This window comes from Phaenicophaeus curvirostris, chromosome 1 (genome assembly GCF_032191515.1).
Source record: "Phaenicophaeus curvirostris isolate KB17595 chromosome 1, BPBGC_Pcur_1.0, whole genome shotgun sequence".
Lineage (NCBI taxonomy): Eukaryota > Metazoa > Chordata > Aves > Cuculiformes > Cuculidae > Phaenicophaeus > Phaenicophaeus curvirostris.
Window position 1 is genome coordinate 191161465 of NC_091392.1, and position 22574 is coordinate 191184038.

Here is a 22574-nt window from a genome sequence, read left to right on the forward strand (position 1 = left end):
GGAAGTTTAAGTGATATAGAGAAATCCTGTGATCATGAGCAGCTGGAAGGCGCTCTGAGTAGTTTTCAGTCCTGGCTGAAGTGAAAGGTGAAGCTCATATTTCTGTTTTGCCCATGGCCAAGGAAATAAAGACATCAAATCTGACTCTGAGGAAAAGCATCTTGTTTCTCACAGCATATAATATTTGTTTATGGGCCAAGGCAGGCTGAACACCACTGTTTAAAAAGTTAAGGGTGAACGTAAATTCAGCGGGCAAGTTTACACTGCACCACTGGCCCCATGAAGAACATCCTCATAGGATTTACCTTTACCTAACTGTCTACAGAGGACCATAAACCAGACATTCAACATGAAAGAGCAGTGGTGTTGCAGGAGTGGCAACACTACGAGTATACATGTCCAGTATCTCTTGTTCTTCTTCAGTTGTTGCTCTTACCAGGACAATTCTCAGTCCTTATCATAAGGCTGCCGAGAGCTGTGACATGTGAGCATGTTGGTGTGAGTCTGGAGAGGAGAGAAGGAGGCAGGGTAAGTTGACACAGTACTGGAGGTCTACCTCCAGGGCACAATAGAGAATCCAAGTCTTCCAAGCTTTCAAGCTGGGCTGACACATTGTCTGTTCATTTCTGTCGGGGAAGGAAATGGATGCTGAATTCAGGTGGTGGCATACTTGCTCACAGCACTTACAGCTCTTCCTTTCACACATCCTACACCAAAGCCTGCTATAACAATCTTGCTCTATTGGGTTTAGTGCTGTATATAGTTCAGTATATAATGGTATGTACTTTCCTTTTCTTTTAAAAGTGAAACTTAGTTCCCTGCAGTAATTAGCCTGTCCCCAAAGACCTATTGAGGACTTCTTTGAGGGTTTTAGCATTACATAGACCTTCTCTGCCTCTACAGAGGGCTTGACATTCACTGTCAATTAATATAATGTAGCTCAGCTCGTCCAGTAAGTGGATTAAAGATTTGCCTTCCTGTTGAACCTGTGATAGTGATAATCAGTAGCAAAGGAAGTTGATCTGGAAACTGCCAGCAGAACAGCTTCCTCTTCAACTTCTCAAGTCAAAGACGGCGGCTGCGTGACTACTTGCTTCATTGTTGTTGCTGCTTTTTCACTTGGCCTGAAAAAATTACTACCAGCCTTTACAAAATTTCTTAGCAGTTGTTGCTTATCTATTTCAGAATCCAGAAATTCTTAACATATTTATTTAAATCAAGAATACAGCTATTATCTTGATAAACTCATTGAGAAGATATCATTGTATGTAAATTCAGTTTCCCTCTAAGCCGAAGTCAAACCTTCTGTTATTTAGCTCAGATAAGGCTCTTTTGCTTAGGTCCTTTGTGTGCCCAATTAGTTTCAAAGATCACCTCCTCCCATGCAGAATGAAATACTTACACATGACTGCAGCCAAGCCCGGAAATTTAAAACCTTTTCATGGACTGCCCAATAAGTAGTTTACAGCTGTCTGGAGGGTAAAGGCTCTTGTGAAGCCAGATCTTCAGATGGGTGGTAAGGGGAGCTTTGACCCATGATGCAGGATGCCGTTTTATAGAGAACTAAACTCTGCCAAACCTCACACACGGTAATGGGTGGAAGGTGGGAGCCAGCTGGACTGAGCATGCAGGAGGACCTTGGATGGCTTCCCAGCAACCACAGGGACTCAGCAGAGGTCCTACTCCATCACCAGCAGTATTTGGTGTCCCAGCCAATGCCCTGGTATAGATGACTGAGGTACCAGAAGTGGGCATCCTGGTCAACGTTTACCCTGCTGTGAGATGCAGACCCAGTCTGCCTTGTAGTTGGTGTAAAGGCTTTGCAATTTTTGTCTTAGTCAAAACCAGAGATAAATAAAACTTGCCACCTTTAGAGGAGCAGCCACCTCTTGATATGCAGAAAAGCTAGCTTATTGCATTAATAACATCCCTTTAATAACATTCCGCTCCTCGAATACTGTGTTCAGTTCTGGGCCCCTCACCACAAGAAGGATGTTGAGGCTCTGGAACGAGTCCAGAGAAGAGCAACAAAGCTGGTGAAGGGGCTGGAGAACAGGCCTTATGAGGAGCGGCTGAGAGAGCTGGGGTTGTTTAGCCTGGAGAAGAGGAAGCTGAGGGGAGACCTCATTGCTCTCTACAACTACCTGAAAGGAGGTTGTAGAGAGGAGGGTGCTGGCCTCTTCTCCCAAGTGACAGGGGACAGAACAAGAGGGAATGGCCTCAAGCTCCGACAGGAGAGGTTTAGGCTGGACATTAGGAAAAAATTTTTCACAGAAAGGGTCAGTGGGCACTGGCAGAGGCTGCCCAGGGAGGTGGTTGAGTCCCCTTCCCTGGAGGTGTTTAAGGCACGGGTGGACGAGGTGCTGAGGGGCATGGTTTAGTGTTTGATAGGAATGGTTGGACTCAATGATCCTGTGGGTCTCTTCCAACCTGGTTATTCTATGATTCTATGATTCTATGATTCTTTATCACCTGATGATATCTCAGGATGCACACTGAGTTATGTGGTGTCCTTAGTTTTAGGGTAGTTCAAGTGGGGGGACTCTTTCGACTCCAGCAGAGTATGAGAATCACAAGCCACCTTTGTCTTTTACTCTCTCTCCTCTTTTAGCAAGATTTCTTTGCTCCACAATTTCTTCGCTCCACAATTTCTTCATGATAAAATAGTCAGATTTTCATTGTTGTTTCTCTGAAAATGTTACAGTGAAACTCCAGTAAGTGCCATGATAGAACAGTACTTTTCCAGCACTCTCACTGAGTTGTGAGGTCATGTTTTGCACCATTGACCTGGCCTGAAATGAATGCCTGGTGTCACAGTTCAGTTGAGAACCAATGGAATTATGAGTATCATAAAAGAGACAGATCTTCCTCTTCCCATTTGGGCAGTCAGAAAATGTTGCCAACAGTGGCTGCAACCTGGTCTTGTGTCATTAGGGAGAGGACTTGCCTTCATACAGATTTGAGTAGTATTGGTTTGTCTGTTATAGATTTGTTTTTAATGCCGTGTTTAATGTTGTTTGAAAAACTGTGAAGAGTCAAGCTTGTTCAGAGGCAGCGGGTGCATGTCTCTATAATCACATGCAAAATATGGTTTGCAAAGTACATTAGGACACTTTGGCACTAAATGAAATATTATTATAGTGATTTTTTTTTCCGATCTATTTGACTTGTAATTTTAAAATGAAATGTGAAAAAGCTAAAATTAGGAAACCCAGAAGCTCAGGCAAGGAACTGATTTCTGAATAGATGATACTGAGGATGTTCTCTTTAATTCCCAAAGCTCAGGTCTCTACACAATGGTAATGTGATAAATGAAAGCTCTGAATGTTTACAAGCTAACAATTAGGCCTCATAAGCACCAAATACCGTTTTAATTCTGTGCATTGAACCTTAGCTAAATATGTTTCCAATTGGGAATGGATAGAAACGGCTTCCTTTGCTGGCCTAATAGTTGTCACTGTAATTGTGAGCACTGAGTCTTTGCAGCAGGTTTGAATGGGAGGCAGCAGCTGTGTTAGCAGGTGATGAATTCATTGTTTGGGGCGGCTGCTGTGTGCACTCCCGTGTTTCAGTATTTCCTTAATTCCAGTGCTTTCGGGGCATTTGGAGAACACAGAAGTCTTAGGCTGTGATGAAAACTAGCCCACCTCTAAATCCCGAGACTGTGGAAACAGGCCTAAGGCAGCTTAGCTGCAAAATGAGGTGACTAGGAGAGATTTATCTTACTGCAAATATCAGGGCACACCTGCAGGTACATAAGAGCCAGTCACTTGGCCTTCCTCTCCAAGCTGAGGATGTGCCCTTTAAGTGCCTTCATAGGGCTGAAAGCAGAGGTAGAAGGAGCTCACTCATTTAACTCCTTAAGCACACTATCTGTTTGGGATGTGGAAGCTTTCAAGCTGATGCGTTCTGGGAGACTGTGGGTATGTGATAGATGGTGTCAGGTAAGGGCTATATGATCTTAATCAAGGGAAAACCGATCCAGTCCTCAGCAAAACAGAAAAGGGAAAGGAAACCACTTGCCAAGAGGAAAATGCTGGCTTTCTGCACCTCTTTTTGCATTGCCACCACAGCACTAAAAGGTGTTTTTGTCTGGATGTGTATATTTTATACTTCATCTGCCACCAATTCAAAACAATAATCAAAACAGGAAATGTCTAATTGTGCTACCTTTTTGCATGTCTCCCTTTGTAAGGCATGACCTCCTTGCAGCTGCAAATAGGTGATCTGTTACCCCTGAAGTGAGTGCTTGGAAGGTCCTTGCCTCGCTCCTGGGCAGATGTGCAGCAGCTCTTGCAAATGCAGAAAACACAGATGGTCCAGGTTACTTCTAATGGAGGCTAATATGGTGACTAAAGAAGTGCCAAAAGTCTGATATATGTGTGCCGACATCTTAAACCAATTCCAGTACACCATTCCAGACTATTCTGGCCCAAAATGAGCGTGGCTTCTCAGGACCCGAAGTCCCAGATGGAAGCCCTTGCCCTCAGTGACGTTGGCCCTGGTAGCGTGATTTTTTTAGAGCTGTAAAAATGTAACTGTGTAAATGATGCATATTGTACTTAGTCATTTAGACATAAAAAGGAAAATATGTGCATAGAGGTACTATGCACTCTTTCATGGTCTTTTTTTCTTTCTATTTTAACCCATTTTGCACAGGCAGAGGTTATTGGAGTATTTGCCTGTTTGCAAATCTACATATATTGTATATTTGCCCAGCAGAGAGCTGGAGGACCATTTGTGAGTGTGCTGGGGGCCAGGTGTCCAGGAATCAAGTTTAAGGAGCTGGGTCTCTGCTGCTGCTTGGGGCTGTTAAACTGAGTATGCACAGGTTTTTGAGGCTTTCTTCAAAGCAGGTGAGTCGGGTTTGCCTGGAGCATAGGTTTTGCGCTGACTCCTAGCATGGTGCTGAGTGTCATTTAATTAGGATGAACTGTATGATTCACAGGACACCTAAATGAAGGAGCAGCCAGGTCTCTCACATGAACAAGGTTTCTGCCCCCATCTCGGCTTTTGCTTTCCTTCTTTCCCTAACCCACAGACCTGCATCCTTTCATACTTACACTTGTATTAAACCAAACTCACCTCTTGACTTCAGTGTAGCACATTTAGAACTGTGCCATTATTTTTAGGAGATGAATCAGGCTCAATTTCGGGAGCAGCTCATTTTTAAAAAATTTAAATAGAGCAAAATAAATAAATCCCTTACATTTGCTAATACCACCAAGCTAGAGATGCCAAATTCAGATCCATCTTCCTGAAATTTCAGAACATTTGAGATTTGAGTCTACCCTTACATTTCAGATTGGTTTAAATATAGGACTATTGATGTCATGGTAGAAAGAATTTGGGGTGTTACACAGCACACTTCTAGGGATAATAATATTTTCTCTGTTCAAGGTAGAGACTAAATCATGTCCCTTGTGTCCTGTCTCAGCGCATGGGTTAAAGATATTTCCTGTGATGTTTGCAGTTTAAGACTCACATATGGTTTTAGGAAGAGATGTGGAGATGACTCTGCAGAAAGCACAATCAGAACACATACCTCAGTGCAAATGGGACAGCTACAAACATGGAGCAAAGCATTTGGCACTGAGAGCGCTTTAGTTCTGGCTCTTGCAAGGAGATTCAGTTCAGATCTAAGCTGTGTGCTGCAAGCTGCTTGGAAAAGCTTTAACTGGTCTCTGCCAGACTCCTGCAATGCAGTCCTGAATTCATCCCTTTCTTTTATTTTCTTTCTCCTTTTCCATTTTACAAGTGGCTGATTGATTGCCAAGATCTTGGAGGGAAAGGGCAAGGCTGCTACATGCTCCATGTGAGGATAATCCCCTGACTGATAAACTGACACCGTGGAGGGCCAAATGCGTTCCTCTACCTTCCTACCTCCCCCTCTGCCCAGTGGGCAAGAAAAGCCTCATGTGATGGTATCTCCAAACCTAAGTGCTGGAGAGACTTGCAGTGAGCTCACCCACTTAGTCACTATACACTAAATATTAAACATGAGCAAATATCACATTTTCTACCAGGTCTTCCTTATGCTTAGTCACTGTTAGTGTATTGTCAAAAACGAAGTACCAGCCCTGTGTACAAATCTGCATAAAAAGATAATGGAAGAGGAGACTAATTTCTTTTTCTGTATAGTATAGACCTAGTCCAATGGCTACTCCTGGATCTCTCATGCATTCCTTCTCAAGAGTCCTCCCTTTCCCCATTTCCTTCCCCTTTCCCCATTTCCATTGTTTGGTTTAAGTTTAGTTTTTTTTTGTTTGGGACTTTTTTTGTTAATAGATGGGTCTGCTGTCTTGTTCCTCAGCTCAGAGTAATCCTGAAGAGAAGGGTCCTGAAGAACCATCTGCTCCCTCTGAGGTCTCACTCAACTATATCCAGAGCCTTTCTAACACATTTTTCTCACCTATTCTTAAAAGCAACAGGCAATGGGGTTTCCAGTGCTCCATCTGTTCCTCTGCGTGGAGCAATCATGAGCCTCGAAAATGTCCTCCACCTTCTGACCTGGATGTTCCTTGTCCCTATTCGAGCTGATTACTTTCTGTCACATCCTCAGCAGATATGCTGAACAGTTAATTGTAATCCTCTTCGGAACAACTGTTGTCAGGATGGTATCTTCCCACTTCCTTGTTTCCCTTCTTCTAACTCAACTGATGTATTTTGGCTTGCCTCTTAGATCATATTTTCTAAGCTTATTATGCTTAATTTACTTTACTTTATCATTCTGAGGAACAGTCCCCTTCACTGTACCCTATCAGAGGCTTACCACTGGGTATTGTAGGAGAACAAGTCCTCTGCTCACCCGCTATTCACTTTGCATCCCCAAGTGATATGTTTTCTCGGTATGATCTTCTTATATATCATATAAATCATTTTGAAATTATATGTGGGCAGGTCTTGAAAACAGTCAAACATTTATCACTGATTGCATTTGCTGGAATTCTACTCTTTCTCCCTGACTGTTTAAATATCCCTTCCCTGAAGGACCATCTCATAAGAAAGTCCAACAGCTCTCCAGGGATAAGCCAGTAGAGCTTCCTGCTTCTCTCCATTTCAGTCTGCAATAGCTTCACCACAAAGGTCCCTTGCCAACCACTGCTCTTAGCTCAATCTGTGACTCAAAGGCACCATTTTTGCAATGCCACAATTGGAAGGCAGGATGGTGTGTTTGTTCTGTCAACTCGGGATGCATCTAGACACAAGTGTGTGCTTCTCCTTTTTATTGAAAAATAATGCCCAGCTTGTTAACTGCTGGAGGACCTCTATGTATGTAGCTTATTTGGGGGAGAATCCTGGTACACAGTTGTCCACATCACAGAAACCTTCCCAGATGATGCTTATGTTGACTCTCTCACTGAAAAAGCCAAGGGCACTGTAAGGGTGAAAACTGGACTGCCTTTTTATGCTTTTAAAGCAGTCCTTCCAGATGGTGCTAGGAACAGTAAAAGGTAGGCACAGGCATCTGAGCTGTGCTCAGGGCTCTACACTATGTTCACAAAGGACATTTCTCTACCTCATGTGGCCAGTCTGGCAGGTCCTTGCTTCTACCTTAATATTAGCTTTTAAAATAAGATTTGAAAAAAATGAAAAAGAAAGAAAAGAAAAAGAATTGCAAGCAAAACAGTTGGTGGCCTTCAGAAACTCCTGGTTCTGCTAGACAGGATGCATGGACCAGTGCTTTTCCATAAGTCACAGTCCAGTGGACAGGAAATAGTTACTCTTGTGAAGAAGAAGCACAGTGCAGGTGATAAGTATCAGAAAAATGTTAAAATACAAGCGAATACTTATTTAGTTATTTTCTGTTCTTTGCTTGATTTTCTTCAGCTAAAAGCTGTGATTTTTTTCTCACAAAGCCAAAAAAGTCAGGACAGTCTGACAGGCTGGCAGCATGTTTTTCTCTAGGAAAAGCCTGGGTGAAGACTTCAAGACTTGGTCTTTGTTTTATAGGATGATTCCTGTATCCTACTCCTTTTTTGATGCTGCTGACTGCATTCTATCTTCCCTTTCAGGTATGATGGCTTTGGGCGCCTGACCAACGTGACCTTCCCTACTGGCCAAGTGAGCAGCTTCCGCAGTGATACCGACAGCTCTGTGCATGTCCAGGTGGAAACCTCCAGCAAGGATGATGTTACAATAACAACCAATTTGTCAGCATCAGGAGCGTTCTACACCCTGCTCCAAGGTGAGTTGGGCCACTGTCCTTCTCCCAGCCGAGCTACACAGAGTGGATTATCTATCAGGAAACAGGCGTTGCCTTGATAATCCCGGCACCAAAAATCACCTGCATCCGCAGCACCCCAGAGCTCCCCACCTGCTTGTACAGATGCACATTCACACCTACTTAGCCACATTCCCTAGTGCTGGGTTTGCTCTGCAGCTGTTTTCTGCTTCATTCTCAGCCAGTCTCTTTGCCATGCAGCCCTCATGCATAACAGTCCTCCATCATCATTACCATTATTGTTATAACAAAAAGGGTTGCATAAATCTAGCTGCACTTTCAGCTGACCCCTTTGCTTTTCTCTCTTAATGGCTTCTAACTTAACAGTTACTCTCTTCCTCAAACAGGCTTCCAGCTGGTTGCTGGAGATCTCTCTGATTCTTTGTTCACTGTCTGTTCAAACATTCACAAGACAGCATCCAGAAAAATGACTATTCCTGTCCCCAAGAGGTCTGCGTTTTTGCTAAAGGGCTGGTGGGGAGAGACGCAAAGGAGGAAGGAGAGGTGGGCAGCCGGGGTAGCACTGGTGGGACCATTTTTTGGCTGTTGGAAATACACACAGTTCTGCCAGTAATGTTGAGGTGAGGAAGTGGAGGATTGATGAGGTGGAGGAAAAGGTGATGAAGTGGGAAAGAAGAAAAGGAATAAATAGAAGGGAAACACTGCTGAGATACTGGAAGGGGCAGAAGCTGTAGTGCATAAACCATGCCAACCTGGATCTCCAAGTTCTGAAGGCTGAAGCCTCCTTAGGGTCAGGGTGGGCCATCACTCCTGTTCCCTGAGGCTTGGAGAAATGGAAGGAACTTTCAAACTCTGTTTTCTTCACTGCTTGTCCACTCTATGCCTGATGGCAATGGGGTGTCAAACATCATTTTCCCTTCTGAGGAACAAAGTGCTCCAAGTGAGACCAATATGTTCCAGAGTCACTTTTGTACCCACATCTCAGGGATACATGTGCCCCTCCCTGTAAAGAAAGTGCCTTCTGTGCCTGCACACTGCCTTCCCTGCCTCTGGAGAGGGTGACTGAGAGGGTGCCAGCCCCTTCAAGCCATACTCGCTATTCCTGTAGACAAGGACTTTCTTATTCTTTACTTCAGCCTGCAATGTAGATCCAACCCACCCCACCCCACCCCATCCACTCACATTAAAATATCTGGCACAGACACGAGGCTGGCTTCACCTCAAGAGCCTAATTAAGCAATAGAACCCGCTGTTGGGGGCCCTTTTTAGTGAGATAATTGACTGTGATGTTATTTATCCGCCCAAAGCTGAAGGCACAGTTACATAATGGTGCCACAGCCAATTATCTCATTGTATGGCCCTCCAGCACAGGGGCACTCTTGCCATTAGGACATGCAGTATTGTAAACAGCTTAGCCATCTTCAGAAGTATAAAATTACAAAAACGGTTTGGATCTAAAGAAATTTATTTTAAAATGAAGCTCTGGATAACATTTGCAGCAGAGGTGGCCTGCAACCTGCTGAGGGTGGCTTTCCCACAGGGGTAAGGGACCATAAATTCCCAGACTGAGGTATCTGTTTGTTCATGACACCACTGTGCAAACTGAAACAAGGGCCACTGGAGTTTCCTAGGAATGTACTGAGCACAGTTGAAATGTAATTCGCCTTCCAAGTGCCTCTCCAGCAGGTGGAGGTAGAACTACTCTCAAGGGCTGTAGTGTCTCGGCCACTCCATTGTTCTCTGGGGAAAATGCATATTGCAGATTCCCTTTGGATGAGAGATGCTCATGCATTTTCTTCTGGACTCACAGCACTGGCCAGTTTTCACAAATTCTTGGTAAACCTTTCAAGAAACCTGGATCACATTGTATACAGGTGAGATCTGAGAAGGCATTTCCAGAAGTCTGTGGGTTCCTATTGGATGGATTTAGGCACCTCGGGTCTACTGTGGGAATTTGTCCTCTGAACTAATGACAAAGTGAGCAGTCATTCTAAGTCAAAGTAGGGCACCAAATCAGCACAAAATACAGCATCCAATAGCCCCTGGATTTCATGTAGCCCTTGAGAAATGTCTTCCAAAGACAAGGAAGAGTATTCTATTGGGAAAATGTTGGAAGTGGAGGTTTTACATTCCCCACACCGCACAACACTGCTGGTGACAATCCACCACAACCTGTCTGTGGAGCTTATGACACAAAAGGAACATCATGTGTCCAGAGAGCTTCAAGCTTTCCCCTCCTTCCTAGTGAAAGATGAAAGAGAGAAGGATATATTAGCTGTGCAGAGGTATTTCACTAATTTGATTTAAAGTGGATCTCCTGCCATTTTCTCATCAGACCAAGCATCTAAGAACATAAGTGTAACAAACAACTGGCTGCCCTTCTTTGCTCCATTTGGAGTATCAAGTGTGGAGTGAGTTTAATCTTGGTGAAGTCTATGTCTGAAGACCATCAACTTAAGTACTCTGTGGTACAGATAAAATACTTGGATCTGCACTGTGGGTCACTGCTCTGTGTTTATAGTGGCAAAATCCAGCGCCACAACAGTTTCATGCCATCACTGCTGTGTACAGTAAGGCTAGTTGTGGTCCCGCTGAGATCAGTGTGGCAAGACTCCAGCTAGCTACAACAGCAGCAGGATCAGACTCATAATAAAAAAAGACCAACTGATGTCAGGTTTCCTTTCCTAATTATACCAAACTGTGCTCTTGACTGATCTATTTCATCTGCATAAGAGATGATCATTTTGCTGTGACCTCATTTCCTACTGGGCTGTGGCAGAGCAGCTAGTGAACAAAACCCTACTTGCTTTAGAATGGAAAAACAATTGACATGAATTTTTAATGGGTGTTTTTATTCACAATTAGGTATTTATGGCAGTCTGGGAGACAGAAATGGTAATATTTTCCAGCTCTTGAGGAGCTTCAGACGAACAGTCTTTTTATAATGTGCTTTTAAAGCCATTCTGCACTGAGCAATTCTCATGCTTTCTTACCCTTCTTGAGCTCCTCTCTGCAGAAAGCAGTGCCAGCTGGAGACTCAAAGAACAGAGTTTCAGCCTGCCTAGTTGCTGAAGGATGTGGAAGGGATATTGTTCATCTCTTCCACTCCTGAATTCCCAAATCCTGGCCTCAAAATCTACTGATCTTTCAGAAGCTAGTGGAGGAGGCCAGATGTACAGAGATGTGTGGGAGCTTAGTGCCTCTGCTTTCTCTCCAAACATGAGGACTTCACTTCCCTCCTGAAAAATTTTCCAAGGGAAAAGGTTTGGCAGTTGTTTGGGGAACTGGTTAGCATTAAATCGCTGTTCAATTTCCTGTCACTTGTGAGATGATGAGTAAGCTGGGGAAAGTAGGTGGCCTCGCTTTTTCATATGTTGTAGTGAAATTGGGATCTTTAGGATATAAAAGCATGGAAAGTTTTCAGCTGGATTGTGATTTAAAACAAATATCTCGCCACCTAGTGTTTTAGCATAGAGGAAGAGGTTTGAACCATGTTCTTCACTGGGGAATTGCATGACTTTTCCACTGGCACCTTTTTTAAAGGTGTGTAAGACTTCTGCAAGAATTTGAGATGTAGAACTTCAACAGAATGAAAAAGAGAATGTCCATCTTTACTTTCACAGATGAAACCAATGTTTTGCTCACTATGCGTGGGACAGGTGAATGACAGTGCATTTGGTTAGAGCCATCAGAAATGCTGATGAAACCTGGGTGAGGAAGCAAATGAAAGGCAGGAACTGTGTAGGCAGCCGTTTGAAAACATCTCTTTTCTGTCCACAGATCAAGTCCGAAACAGCTACTACATTGGCGCTGATGGCTCTCTCAGACTGATACTCGCTAACGGCATGGAGGTGGCCCTGCAAACTGAGCCACATCTGCTGGCTGGCACCGTCAACCCCACAGTGGGGAAGAGGAACGTCACCCTGCCCATCGACAATGGCCTCAATCTTGTGGAGTGGAGGCAGAGGAAGGAGCAAGCGAGAGGGCAGGTCACTGTCTTTGGACGTCGGCTGAGGGTAAGAGTGAAGCATGAGCAGTTTTGGACTCCACTTCCCATCTCATTAGTCTCCAGTCTCATGACAGAAAGAGACAGGGCTCATTTGTATCATCTGCTATACGGGTGATGCTGCAGGACAGAGAACTAGCTGTTCATCCTCAGTGACACAACCTTTATGACTTTAATATATTCTTATATCTCCTTGTGTTCTGATGTTTTTTTAGCCATCAGAGGAAGAATTGCTCATTTGTCTGTGAGTCCTTTGCATCACTGGGAACGTATGACCTCCCATCAGACACCACAGTTTCAACCATCATGTCAAGCTGTTTAAGCAAGCAAGGGACAGTCATAACTATAAAATACCACACTAATTAGTATAAGTATTTTCTACTTGTGCTGGCAGTACTAGACCTGAGCATTAAAAGTTTCATAACAAGATGAGGACAGGCTGAAAGAGTTGGGGTTGCTTAGCCTAGAGAAGAGAAGGCTCTGGGGAGACCTTATTGCAGCCTTCCAAGTACTCAGAGAGAGCCTACAAGAAAGCTGGGGAGGGGCTCTTTATCAGGAAGTGCAGTGATAAGATGAGGGGGAACGGTTTTAAGATGAAAGAGGGGAGATTTAGATTATATGGGAAGAAATTTTTTACTGTAGGGGTGGTGAGACACTGGCACAAGTTACCCACAGGAGTTGTGGTTGCCTCCTCCCTGGAAGTGTTCAGGTTGGGTGGGACCTTGAGAAGCCTGGTCAAGTGGAAGGTGTCCCTGCCCATGGCAAGAGGATTGGAACGAAATGATCTTTAAGCTCCCTTCCAACCCAAGCCATTCTATGACTCTGTGTTTATTGTTCACTGGGCAGCTTCAGAAAAATCTCTAGATTTCTAAAACTTGCTAATCTGCTGAATTTGTTGGAGAATTGGGCTCAAAGTGTATTGCATCATAATTGTCTTTGTTCCCCAAAGTGAAGCATTATAAACAGCTCCAGCCTGGTGGTACTCTCTCCTCCAGGCGTGTGTGGTCCTTTCTGTGCCTGAGACTGACATGTTTTGAAAACATTGTTCCACGCAATGCACCACAGATTTGTCAGGGCTGTTTAAAGATCCTGCTCAATAAGCCTGCAATTTCTCTGCTAACTGCTGACAAGACTGGTAACTTGTAATAGCAAGTCCTAAACAATCACCCTGTACCTTGCTAGTCACAGACTCACGAGCTGATGAGCGATTCCTGGGAAGCTGCTCAGCACCTGGCAAATTCAGACCCTCTGAGAAAAATGCTTAGTGCTCTGTAATGCCACCACAGCAAAAGGACTGCAGCTATTATTTGCACTTGAGCTTTGCAGTAAATATTAATGCTCTGGTTTCAGAATATGTGTTTCCCAGTCTTTACTCTTCACCTCTCCCTATTCCCTGCAGCATGACCCATGCCTTCTTCGGTGTGATTTCTCCCATCCATCATTCCTCACACTTGTCAAGTCTTGCTTTTGACCCTCTCCAGCCCAGCCTCTGCTCTTTTCCCCTTGTATTGATAGTCTCATATTTTGTTACAAGGAGAAAAACTGCAAACAGTAGTGAAAGCTGAAGCTGCTCCTTCAGTGTGAACTGCTTTATCTCTGCAGATCCCCTGGCATCAGCCTTCTTGTTTGGTTTGTCTTGGGTATTGTATTTTATTTTATTTTAATAACCGACAAAATTATTAGACACGTCTTCTTCTGAAAGGAAAGAGCCTTCTGAAATCTGCAGCTGTGCCACAGTTATTTGGTGTTCAAAGCAGTTTCCACTCATTTAGCTGTGGCTCAGCTGCCCGTGTCAGTTTTATCTTCCAAAATTTTCACAGTAGATTCAAACACAGAATGTGTCTTTGTTTTATATTGTACTGCAGTTGGAAAAACACTTGCAAGATGAGTTTTCAGGCTGGGTACTTGGGTCTCCATAAATCTGCCAGCATTTATTCACATTTTGAGCCTATCGGGGCCCTTCTAGTGAAGCAGAAGAGCATCTTCCACAATTTAAGGACTCAGTTATGGTTCTGTTCAGAGTTCAAAGTAGCTGAAGGTGTTCAAGGAGTTTTAAGCTGCCTGTTTGTACCTGCATGACAGCATCTGCACCCCTAAGACATAAACCTGCAAGGTGCTAATTGCCTCCCTTGGGACTGCCCGGCATTTAGCATATTCTGTGTGTCATGTTCTCTTCTTCCCTCATACCAGTAATTACTGCTTTCCCTGGCAAGGGAGAAGCATAGGGAAGCTGAGTTCAATGTGGCTTTGTTCATTTTGAGAAATGTTGTCATTTTCTGGCATATGTGAGTAAATCACTTTCCCTCTCTTCTCACCTTACTGCTCACATGAGACAGCAGCAAAGACGTGATGCTCCATGGGGAAAGAGCGTGCCCAAAGAGGATGCAGCATCACTCCATGAAGCCTTTGAGATAAGGAGAACAGGATCTGGTCACTGCAAAAGAGGGAGTTCCCCTGAAACAAGCATTCTTTCTGCTGCCATCACATGGATACACATTTTATGCATTGTGGCCCTACCTTCCACAGTTGCAGGGTGTTCTTGGGGACTGATGACCTGGTGCCATGATCTCAACCAGCTCCCAGCATGATGAGGCCAATTTCTCATCTGCCTCCTCAACCCTAGTTAATACTGTAATGCACATATTTCTTTATTGTAGGGATAAGGCACATAGCAGGGACTTCTGCATGGATGAAGGGAAAGGGGCCAGGCCTGACACCTTTTCCCCAGTACTGTCAATGCTGACCTGGCTTTGCACTTGGCCAGGCAGCAATAAAGCAGTGCAAATGTGTTAAAACAGTCCCCTTCCCTTCTCCAGTCCCACGTACCCCATGGAAAGTTATGGTGTTCTGATCCACCCACCCAGGGGTGAGATGTCTCTGCAAGTTGGCAGGCTACAAATTCAACACATCACTGGCCAACAGCAAGAGAGACTCCATCTGCAGTGAGAGCGTTAGGTAAACTCTGCTCCAAGAAGCAGAGCTCCTTCCTTTTTTAAAAAAAAAAATACAAACTTGATTTTGCAATAGAGAAGGATGTAAAATAATCTCTGACAGGGCAGCAAATAGGACAGCCGAACGAGACAGAGCTGCTGGCTCAGCTCTTTTATTTATTTAACCATGGAAACTCCTGTGGTAATTCACTTCGTTTTTCCCAAGACCTTGGCAGCGGGTTAATAGTGGCATCAAGACCTTGCGTCTCAGAAATCAGTGTGACCGGAGAGGTCTTGAGGGGTATGCTGGTAACCATTCCTGGTGTGTTGCCTAACAAGAACAGTCCAGCATCATCTCCGTGACTTCTGCAAGATATTGAGGTCTGGATATGGTCACACCAATGGTTTTAGCAATTTGCTGGGAAATTGCTTTGTAGGCAACTGTTTTATCACATGGATGTTGTTGGCTCCTGGAGTTCTCATTGCAGAAGTATTGTTTGCCCTCTTTTGCTGAAGGTTGCCGGAGTGTTTTCATGATGAATCTTCCCTTCTTGTGCCCGTGGGCTCCCAGGGAGATCAATGCAAGTGTTTTAATTATAATTTAAACTAAAGGAGTTCCATAAGAAGCATGGGAGGTGGTGGCACGTTTATGCTCTTACCTTTCCAAAACAAGCTAAGGGATTGAATACAGTAGTGTGAAACATGAGCTTGGGGTTAAATTTAGTCTCTCACACATTGTAGAAGGTCAAATTCACAGTGAGCTGTGGATTTAAATTTACCTTGTCTCAGTCCTGTATTGATCACAAGCCTTGTCAAACACTCTGAGGGGCAAAAGCTTCTTGCAGGAGCTTTCCAGACCCTGTTTCAAGATAGGACTCCTGGATGTAGGATGGCACCTTATTTAGCTGCTGATCATAAAACACAGTTACTGGGCTGAAGCTGGCAGCTTTGTCAGTGCTTCTGCAGAAAATTCACTTCTGTTCAAGGCATGCCCTCGAACAAGGATGAAAAAGATGTAGCCCCTGTTCACAGCCTGTGTGGTAGGGTAGGGTTCACTTTGCCCGTCACCTTGAGGGGCAGCTTTTGGCACTGTAGCACTTCTCAGACAGAAGAGAGATTACACCAAGAGAGCAGCAGAAAACAAATCATTAAAAAAAAAAAATCATGAAAAAGGAGACTGGTTCCAACTAGTTTCACAGAAATTGCTTGCCAGAGACTGGGGAGGGTAGAATGACTTAGGACACAAGTAATGGGATGCAGAGGTTTGGACTGAGCTTAAGAGCTAGCCTGGGACCTGTTATTTGCCTGTTCCAGAACAGTGAATGGTAGTGCTGCTGGCGTACGGATCAGGGAAGCCACTTCCAGCCTGGATTACTGTCCCAGCCCTGGAAGAGCTTTTTCAGCTCTCTTGGCAGAGACCAGGAGCAGAAGAAGCTGCAGATGCTGGGTGGAGCTGCTCTGAATAGATGGAAGGCAGAGATATTATTCCTTCCTGCTTTGCTTTTTCTCACGAGCAATTGCCACTTCTGTTTCTCTATTTATAGCAGCAAGCACCTATGAGATGTCACTTTGCTCTGTTAGTTACATGAGTTCATCAGTACTTAGCATTTAGATACCTTTTTAATTATATCCCAGCTTGCCTGTTACCGTGGGCTGTTGGCCGATTTCCTCTTTCTCCTATTGCTCATTTACATCCCATTTTACACATGGAGCATTACACAAATGGAACATTATCTACCTTTCCATAAAGTTTCTTTCTGCAAGTCATACCTGCCTTTTGCTGTTGTTATTCGTAAGTTGAAAATCATTTTTGCACTTGCCTGCTTTTACATAATTTTCATGCTTATATAATGGCACCAAGTCCTTCTCTCTCAGCTGGCCACGCACATCTGCAGCTCACTTCCACATTTTCTTAGCCATTTCTTTTCCTCTTCTGACCCCAGCTACTGAGATGACTTCTTTTGACTTCTGATTTTGCAGTGTCACTGTTCTCCAGGTTTCAGCACAGGCATCTGCCCATGCAGCATAAAAGCACTGCAGAAGTCCTGCTTTCCCCTCTCCCATTCCTCCAGGGCTGAGGAACTCCTTCTTTTTTGGCTCTATCACATCCTTTCTCTATTTTCTCTTACTGTTTGTTTCTTAGGTACTCCCACATCTCTCAAAATACAGTGGGAATTCAATCCTAGAGCCTAAAGAAATGGTCAAGATCAAAGTTGGGCCAGGGCTGAAAACAGTGCTAACATTTAGGGTGCCAGATTTACCCAGAACAGAATAAGGCAGTATGTTTAATTTGGTCTGAAGACCTTAAAGCAAGCGACAAACCCTAGTTTATTGACTACTGCTGAAGGTTGCAAAGGGAACTGGAAACCAAGTCAGCTGTACAGGGTTTGAAATTCATTTGAGAAATATCTGTACCCTTCTAGAAAAGAGTGGTTCAGCAGCTGAAAGAGGTTCGAAAGTGGTGGGATGGAGAAAGAGCTGTCTTCATCAGCAGTCTCATACTGGGAATGTGGCGGTTTCATCCTTGCTGAGTATTTTGCTGTTGTGATGATGTGGCTTTGTGAGTCTCCTTGCACATGTGACTAAACATGAGTTGTATTATCACGTCGTTTTTGTATTGCTGTATGCTACAATCCCTGAATCAAAATGCATTCCTGCTCCTACCTTTGAAGTAGATACCTTTGATCATTGGAAATGCAGAGGCAATGGAGGTAACAGAAGTGTAATTATGCAATACTGAATAACCCCAGGACAATGAAGCAGAACCTCCAGATCTCACAGAAAAGTTCCTGCCCTGTGTAGCATCTACAGTGGTCAAAGCTTCCACATTTCATCTCATGTGAAAGGCTCAAACTCCAGTGCATGCAGTATATTCAGTAAATTCAGAGAAAAGCTCCACTTCCTACTATGTTGACACAACGTCCATATTTTTTTCAACAAATATTATTTTTTGATGTGCATGGAAGCAAAAGACTGTATATCCCAGGTCTGATAGGCAGACTACCTTGCAAAAAATCCCTGTAACAAGTTGTTGTTACATCTTCTGTGTGTCTGTAACCACATCTGCTGTGACAGGCCTAAGCCTAGGTTTGGGATATGGAAAATGTTCCTTTGCTATGGTGACATTTCAAAATAGCCCTCTGTTTTTCTGTCTCTCTGCTCACTGAAGTCAACAGAAGCAACATTAAGACAACTCTTTGCCTTGAAAATCTTATCCGAGGGCAGTGAACAGCTGGATACTCAACAGTGTGGTCTAAAGGGGCTTTTGGTGACACAAGGCTAGTCTTTGTAACTTAAACTGTTTCCAGCTTCCTAATTCTCCTTCTCTTTCCTGTAGGTTCACAACAGAAACCTGCTGTCCCTTGACTTTGATCGTGTGACAAGGACAGAGAAAATCTATGATGACCACCGCAAGTTCACGCTCCGCATCCTTTATGACCAGGCAGGGAGGCCGAGTCTCTGGTCACCCAGCAGCAGACTGAATGGGGTCAATGTCACCTACTCCCCAGGAGGACACATTGCAGGGATTCAGAGGGGTACAATGTCGGAAAGGATGGAGTATGATCAATCTGGCAGAATTACATCTAGGATCTTTGCTGACGGCAAATCATGGAGCTACACTTACTTGGAGAAGGTCAGGATCCTGTAATCACTTGGTGATGGTGCATTTGGTGCAAGTGGGCTCTACTTTGACTTGAGCACAGCTGCATTACTTCATATCAGCTGATTTATGGTCCAATACTCCTCTTCAGTGTATTCTGCCTGTACTAAGATGCATGTAGTAACTTTCATGTCAAACCACCAAAGAGCAGTTGAAAACAGCCAGAGAAGTTCCCCTGAGGGCACTATATTTTCCCAGTCACACTGAGAGCATGTCTTAATGCTGTGAAGCTTTGGCATTTTATATTTTAAGCACAACATTCCTTTCCTGAGCTAGCTGCAATATAAAATATCTTTAGTTAAAGGCGGAAGATTGAGCAGTAGGAATTTCCAGTAGGATTTACCGTTTGAAAACAACCCACGTAGTCTGACATCCTGCCTTTTTCAAGTGGCCCATTCCTGCTTCATAGGAAATATATGTAATTAAAAAGTGTAATGTGTAAATCCAGCCAGACTGTTGTAGCACACTTTGCAGTGTTTTCTGTAGCCTGCACTCTGTAAATTGGCACAGAATTTAAATTCTTCTGGCTATTACCATTCATCATTACAATGTCTGGTATTCTATAGATCCATATGCCACATACCTGGAGATGGAATTTTTTTATTCCTGGGTTTTGAATAGAGCCTATCCCTGGAACACTTTAAGGAAATTACAGTAGCATAGCTTTTTTTTTTTTACTTGCCTCTTGTATTATACAATCTGCGTGGATTGTTTGTTATGTGTGAAAACATGCCAGAACAAATAAACACGCAGGTAGAAGTTTGTAGTAAGAAAATAATGGAAGATGCAGAAATACGATGGATTAATTAGGTGTTGGAAGGTGTCTGGGGGTACTTTTTCAAGCATTGTTTAAGTTGCTCTACCAAATGTATTTATTTAGTCTGTAAAAGCTGTTGGCAAGGGGAATGGGGGTACAGGCATCTGTCTACAAGGTGTTGATTCAAACAGCTGAGCATCCTGAACTTAGACCTTCTTCACTGCATTAACTGCTTCTTCCTCTGACCCGCTCCTACTTGTGGACACTTGATGTGTTATGCGGCTCCATACCTCTCACCGTTTAATCTTATGCGTGCAGGGATTTACCTCACCTGCTCTTTGAATTGGAGAATCTTGTAGATTTTGTGAGAATTGAGTTTAATTTTGCCTGAAAACCAAGAATATAATCTATACTTTTCTCCTTTCCCATTCAGTCCATGGTGCTGCTTCTTCACAGCCAGAGACAGTATATTTTTGAGTTTGATAAGAATGACCGGTTGTCATCGGTGACCATGCCCAATGTTGCCCGTCAGACTTTGGAAACCATTCGTTCCATTGGCTACTACAGGAACATCTACCGCCCACCTGAAGGCAATGCCTCGGTAATTCAGGATTTCACAGAGGATGAGCAGCTTCTCCACACTTTGTACTTGGGGACAGGGAGACGTGTCATCTACAAATATGGAAAATTATCCAAGTTAGCCGAGATGCTCTATGACACCACAAAGATCAGTTTCACCTATGATGAAACTGCTGGCATGTTGAAGACCATAAATTTGCAGAATGAAGGTTTCACATGTACAATCAGATACAGACAGATAGGACCCCTCATTGATAGACAGATTTTCCGCTTCACTGAGGAAGGCATGGTGAATGCGCGCTTTGACTATAATTATGACAACAGTTTTCGGGTAACCAGCATGCAAGCGGTCATCAATGAGACACCTTTACCCATTGATCTCTACAGGTACGATGATGTGTCAGGCAAAACCGAGCAATTTGGTAAATTCGGAGTCATTTACTACGATATCAATCAGATTATCACTACTGCCGTCATGACTCATACTAAACATTTCGATGCCTACGGCAGGATGAAGGAAGTCCAATATGAGATATTCCGGTCTCTCATGTACTGGATGACTGTGCAGTATGACAACATGGGGAGAGTGGTTAAGAAAGAGCTGAAGGTTGGCCCTTACGCAAACACTACTAGGTACTCATATGAATATGATGCTGATGGCCAATTGCAGACAGTGTCTATCAATGACAAACCACTCTGGCGTTACAGCTATGACCTAAATGGAAACCTCCATTTGCTGAGTCCAGGGAATAGTGCTCGCCTTACACCACTCAGGTATGACCTCAGGGACAGGATTACGAGACTGGGGGATGTGCAGTACAAAATGGATGAAGATGGCTTCCTAAAGCAAAGAGGCAATGATATTTTTGAGTACAATTCAGCTGGCCTGCTCATCAAAGCCTATAATAAAGCTAGTGGATGGAGTGTGAAATACCGCTATGACGGCCTGGGAAGAAGAGTCTCTAGCAAAACCAGCCATGGTCATCACTTGCAGTTCTTCTACGCAGACCTGACCAACCCAACCAAGGTCACCCATTTATACAACCATTCGAGCTCCGAGATCACCTCCCTCTACTATGACCTCCAAGGCCACCTCTTTGCAATGGAGCTCAGCAGTGGTGATGAGTTCTACATAGCCTGCGATAACATTGGCACTCCTTTGGCTGTCTTCAGTGGGACTGGCTTAATGATTAAGCAGATACTGTACACAGCATATGGGGAGATCTACATGGACACCAATCCCAACTTCCAGATCATCATCGGCTACCATGGAGGATTATATGACCCCTTCACAAAGCTTATCCACATGGGACGGAGAGACTATGATGTGCTAGCAGGTCGTTGGACAAGTCCAGACCATGATATGTGGAAGCACCTGAGTAGCAATAATATAATGCCTTTCAATCTGTATATGTTCAAAAACAACAATCCCATTAGCAACTCTCAGGATATCAAATGTTATATGACAGGTAAGACATTTAAATTAATTAACATATCACAACCTTGCCGTCAGTCAATAGCTTTTTTATCTCTCAATGTCCTGGGCACTATGAGGTTTTGCAGTATTTAGTATAATAGACACAAGCTTTACTTTGCCAGTTGACCCATATTGTCAAGGTATGTTTAGCTCATTAGCATAAGTGGAGATTGTAATTCCTAAACCTGTTTCCTTTTCTCTTCCTTGGTGTTTGTTCTCTTTATTTTGCTTCCAGTTTTTCATTCCCTTTAGCTACCAATTAGTTCTGACAACTTTTCTCTTTGTAGAGGGGCAGCTGTTTACACAGTTTTGCCTAGAAATTTACCTGCATCTAAACAAATGACATTCAGATTTGTTGTAGCAAAATGGCAACAGTGACTTAAACCTTTGATTACAGCCAGACATTTCGGTGACATGACAGTAACGTGGACTTCAAAGTTAACCTGCCCCACAGAATTAACAGTTTATACTAGAAGTCAATAAAAGTAGGTGCGTTACACTTAAAAGGCCAGATTTTAGAGCATACCTACCCCCACAGCTTGACATAACCTCTGAACTGCTTCCCCTGGGGACTTTGTAAGATGGCAACAACATGAGCTTTATTGTATGGGTTTTTTATACAGAAAATAATTCTGTAGGTTAACTTTCTTTCCTATATTTGTACTTTGTGCAACACACATAATAACGCTTGAGAGGACTGTTTTGGTGGAACTTCTGTTATATGCTTCCCATTGGAAAACCAGGTGACACAAATCAGAAATCAAATATATGTACTTCTTAAGGAGATATAATTAATTTTATATGCTACTGCTGAATCTGTCACAACTTTCCCCTATGCAACAATATTTGCATTTGCCTAAGTTATGAGATTGGTATGACAGCAAAAAATGTTACAAGATAAAAATCCCATGTTGTTCTGTTCCATTTATTTTTCTAGCCATTAGAATCCATGCTTTCTGGTACTTCCGCAATAGTCGTA

At 43.5% G+C, this 22574-nt stretch overlaps 1 protein-coding gene across 6 annotated transcripts in view; it reads left to right on the forward strand.

The window, feature by feature from the left end:
* Positions 1–22574, forward strand: part of TENM4 (teneurin transmembrane protein 4) — a 373803-nt gene that overhangs the window by 336105 nt on the left and 15124 nt on the right. For all 6 annotated transcript variants that reach the window (XM_069883272.1, XM_069883268.1, XM_069883269.1 and 3 more), the window contains 4 exons: positions 8016–8188; positions 11966–12201; positions 18459–18755; positions 19973–21587. In XM_069883272.1, the coding sequence (XP_069739373.1) occupies positions 8016–8188; positions 11966–12201; positions 18459–18755; positions 19973–21587 (2321 nt within the window). The remainder of the gene's footprint in view (positions 1–8015; positions 8189–11965; positions 12202–18458; positions 18756–19972; positions 21588–22574) is intronic.